The 4552-nt window shown below is 33.0% G+C and overlaps 1 protein-coding gene across 1 annotated transcript in view; it reads left to right on the top strand.

The window, feature by feature from the left end:
- Positions 1-288: 288 nt before the first annotated feature.
- The window catches only part of LOC110315889 (vomeronasal type-2 receptor 116-like), a gene marked incomplete at its 3' end in the record, with an annotated part of 15035 nt that continues 10771 nt past the window's right edge, over positions 289-4552 (top strand). The window contains exon 1 of the mRNA XM_021189824.1: positions 289-506. Within this exon, the coding sequence (XP_021045483.1) occupies positions 289-506 (218 nt within the window). The remainder of the gene's footprint in view (positions 507-4552) is intronic.

Here is a 4552-nt window from a genome sequence, read left to right as displayed (position 1 = left end):
GCTGTTTTTAGCCTGTGCTAAAGTCACAGTGCCTCTGGCTAGTGAAGAATATGAACAAACATATTTCTGAACTTTTTTTATCCACTTGAATAGAGGGCCGAAATATCAGAGTCCATGTGAAAAAAAAAATAGTTTCAAAATTCCTAATGGCATTCTCAATCCCTTGGAGTAATTAGTGTGACAGACTGACTCATCACCAAATACAAAACATACATGGTCAAAAAACATGAACCAAGCATATATGTACTGGACACTGTTCTGTATTAAGCAGACCGATGTACCAATAGGATGTACTCCTGGATTTTTATCTTTAGGCTCTTGCAAATCCCTGAATTTGTCTCTGCTTTTACTTATAATATCAGTACATGTTATTACATAATCACTGAAGAATTTCACCATGAAGGAGATGTTGTGGTTGGTGCATTTTTCCCTCTTCATACTTTCCACACTCAAAAGAAAATACCACAACCAGTTGTACCATATGAATATGTGGACTATCAAATACAGTAAGTATAATTATTTCTTTTCCAAGTTCAGAATTCTTATGACTTGGAGGTTGTAGTAATTAAAATTTACTTACATTTTATTTTTTATTTTTACAAATTCACTCTTAGAGTTTCTAAAATATTTTCATCAGTTTTATTTTCCTTTTAGAATATTTTCCTCACTCAGGCAGAATGGAAATTTATTTAAATAAATTTACTAAATTTATTTAGTATTCACTTTAGTTTCTTCTTTGATTGTTAACCCTAACCTCTTATTTCCATTCTTGTTATGCCACTATGTCTGAATAATTTCCACTGTTTTGATTTCAAGGAAGAATGATTTATTCTAAGCCATTCCTTGCTCCTCTTAGCATTTTGGAAATCCTGATTGTGCCTGGGATATTAGTTGATTTCACTACATGCTCTAAGTTTTCTGTGTTTTTGGTGATACTTCAGTGAAGAGGCTATGTGTGTTACATGCAGCTGATTCCAGAATTAACAGTGTCACAGTTAGAAGCTGTGAATACATCTGGGCTCCATAGATATTTCATCTATCTCATGTTTTATTATAAGTGTTTGTTTGATAAATTAATTTTTATCCTCAGTCAGTTTGCAGTATTTATTCTGATTTTTATGTATGTGTCTACCAAGACTTAATGGCTATGAGATTTTCATTTTGATGCTGTTTCTTAGTGTTATTTAAATAATCCAGGTTAATGGATAATGTCAGACAGCTATTGCTGAGTTGGACAGAAATGTTCATGTATGTTTTTTAATCAAGTAAATAAGTTGATTTTATCCAAGCCAGTCTGTTTAATCTACCCTGTTGTACCCACTGGGCTTGATTCCTCCCATTTGCACTTTTCATTGGCAGTAATATGTTTTTTGTGAGCTCTCTTTCTCTCTGTGTGTATTCTAAGGAAGACATAATCTCCAAAGATATATTCGATCAAATTTAAAACTACAAATAAAAGCAGCTCATAGCATATATGGCATATTTTGCAGCATAAGTATGTTTTGCAAGTTCTCTCTGTGGAAAGGACTCATGGTCATTTTGGGCAGCACTGAAAGGATTAATTTACCATTCATCTTATAGAGGTGGATGAGTGCATCCAACTAAAAAATTCATATTCTTTAAGTAAACTTTTACTTGTGCAAGTTATAATCTTTCTTATGGAAGAATATTACACCTTGGTAAACTATTTCACAGCATCCTTTAGTTACCAGCAATTGTGTGTGTGTGTGTGTGTGTGTGTGTGTGTTTGTGTGTGTGCATGTATGCACATGTTTGTGTTGCATAAATTTCAGTCCAACTGGGCAACTGAATGTTGAGTCCTGTAAACTAAAATAAGATAAGAAGTGCATAAGAATTTGCTTAAAGAATGGAAGAGGGAAATGCTGCATTTAATGATCTTAAGAAAAAGTGAAAAAATAGTTTTAATTTTCAAAATATATTTATTATAAAGGATGGTCTTTAAAAATTAGGTGTGCAAAAGAGTTTGATGTTGTCTCTGATCATTAATCTATGAGTGTAGATTTTAAGTTCCTTTGCTCTATTAGTAACAGTTATTAATTAATTCCTCACATGTATGGAACTTTCAAAAATCATATGTATCTTGGAATTTTTGTATGTATTTATTTGAATATATAATATTTATATATAAAATATCATTGATCTTTTTATTCAAGTTATATATCCTACATATAAATTTTCCCTCTGAACTATGTTACTTCATTTGTATTTTTATCTGTTTGCTTTCATTTGACATTAACATTTACTAATTTTTTTTCATTTCTGTGTGTGATATCAAAGATCATTTTTATCATTCAAGTAAAAAAATGATGTTAATTTCAAAACACATACATGCATTCACAATGGAGCTTTATAATTAATATCAAAAACTGAAATATACAAAATGAATTCAAGACTATGCAGTACCTTCCCTCTTCAAAAATGACTTTCCAAACTGTACTAACAGGCTAAGTACATAGCCAGAAAAGGAAGCTGGCTGACTAAACAAATGTAAAAACATAGTTTTAGCTGTCAAAATGATTAAGCCTACAGCTGCCAAAAGAACATTAGCTGTTCTCAGAGAAATTATCATAACAAAAGTAACAGTTCTCAGAAGAATTCTCCTAACCCAGTTCCACAATGAATTTGAGAAAAAAAAAAAATCACAAACCACCCTGACCTTGCTATGATTCACTGTGACATTAATGGCTGACCCATAAATTCAAAATGTACTATAACTTTGCTGACCAAGTCATAATAACCCTCCACAGGGGCAAGCAAAATGAATCAGTAGGCCAGAGGTAGTCACTATACAAACCAAGCAATGTCTGAAAAGGTTACTTGCTACACCAATTAGAATGAGTCAGTTACCCTGTTGCTCAGATCTGCCCCTTACAAGGTATAAAAAGTGTGCTCTTTCTTTGTTCTGGGTCTCTCCTCTGGCCTTTGTGCTGAGAGGGGCGTCCCCAACATGTTGTATCAATAAAAAAAAATCTGCATGAGGTTTGCAGCAATGGTGATCTCTGTGGTCTTTGTGAGTGAGGGTCTTTTGATGAATTCCAAAACGATGATCTCAAGTGGGTTCAATAAGCAATTGTTCTATACCAAGGCTGCTAGGTTGTTGATCTTGCTTTTCATGTTCAAATACCTCTATTACTTGTCGTCATATTGGTATTATTATGACTATGTTTTCTCTTTATATTTGCACGTGAATGTGTCTTTGTTTATATGTGAATATATTAGCCTTTCATGTTTGTAGACATTGAGTCTAATACTTATATTGGTGCTCAAGATATGAATATTTGAGATGCCTAACACTATTTCTGGAAATTAAACATTGATTCTCTGGAAAAATGACACCCTTAATTGCTCAGAAATTACTTCTCCCACCATAAAAATTTTCCTTGAAAACCTTAATAATGATACTATATTAAAACTTTTAAAAAATTCATTTCATTGACCATATTCTCGAGAGCCCCCAACTAGTCAAATACCTACCGTTTTTTTTTTTTTTTTTTTTTTTTTTTTTTTTTTTTTTTTTTCCATATCTCACATACCTAAGACTAAGTTTTGTCTGGATCTATTATAGGACAGGCTTATAACTTGCAAGTGATCTTCCTGAAATGACTTTCTGTTGGATTAAATGTATGACGAAGCTACAATAGGCAAGGACTATGAGTAAATCACTTTAGAAAAGATTCCTGCTGTAAATATCCTTTTCCTGTTACTATTAAACATACTTAACAATCAGTAGGTATTTGCTCAATTCTTTGAGCAGATCTCTGCAGATTCAGGAAGATGTCTTGTAGTAATGCTATATAGACAAATGGATGACTTAATGATGATCCTATAAGAATTCATAACATTAAATCTGTGTTTATTAAGCTTTTTCACAGTTGGGCACCTATTAGATACTTTTCAGATAGTCATAATTGAAATGAGAAATCTGACAATGTCCCATGTATCACCAGTTAATTGCTGCTAGAGAGTAAACAGACTTTGAAATATTAAGAGTACATTCCAAGAAGTTTTAAAACAAGCAAAGTCATAAAAAGGGAACTGTGGTTTATTATAGGTGATAGGACAGAAGGGTATAATTGATTGGTGGTACCAGGCAGCTCTCCCAGCATTTCTGGTGAGAGCTGTCAGCACCAACCTAAGATCAAGAACCTTCAGGTCTGGGTTGTGATCATTTCCTGTATCTCTCATGATGGGACAAAATGAATCCAATGAGAGAGAGAGTTTTTTACAGATGTTAGTAAGCATACTCTTAAAGAAAATAAACATTAAGTTGAGCACTAGTCAGTTGGCCGACTTTCTTCAGTTTTTATAAACAGACAGTTCTTGGTTTCCACATAGAAACATTTAGATATAGATGTATGGGAGAAAACAGGGTTAGATAATAACAACTTGATTACAGAGAATGGAGGATTAGGTGTGTCCCTTACAGCATTTGCTATTTGGACTGTACTTAGGAAGGCATTCGCAAATGACAAAAAAAGGCAAATGTGCTCAGGAGACATTAGATTCACCTGCTTGTGAGGGGAATTAATGA

Source organism: Mus pahari, unplaced genomic scaffold, assembly GCF_900095145.1.
Source record: "Mus pahari unplaced genomic scaffold, PAHARI_EIJ_v1.1 scaffold_8054_1, whole genome shotgun sequence".
Lineage (NCBI taxonomy): Eukaryota > Metazoa > Chordata > Mammalia > Rodentia > Muridae > Mus > Mus pahari.
Note: the sequence above shows the minus strand (reverse complement) of the source record. Positions and strands in the feature narration are given on the sequence as shown.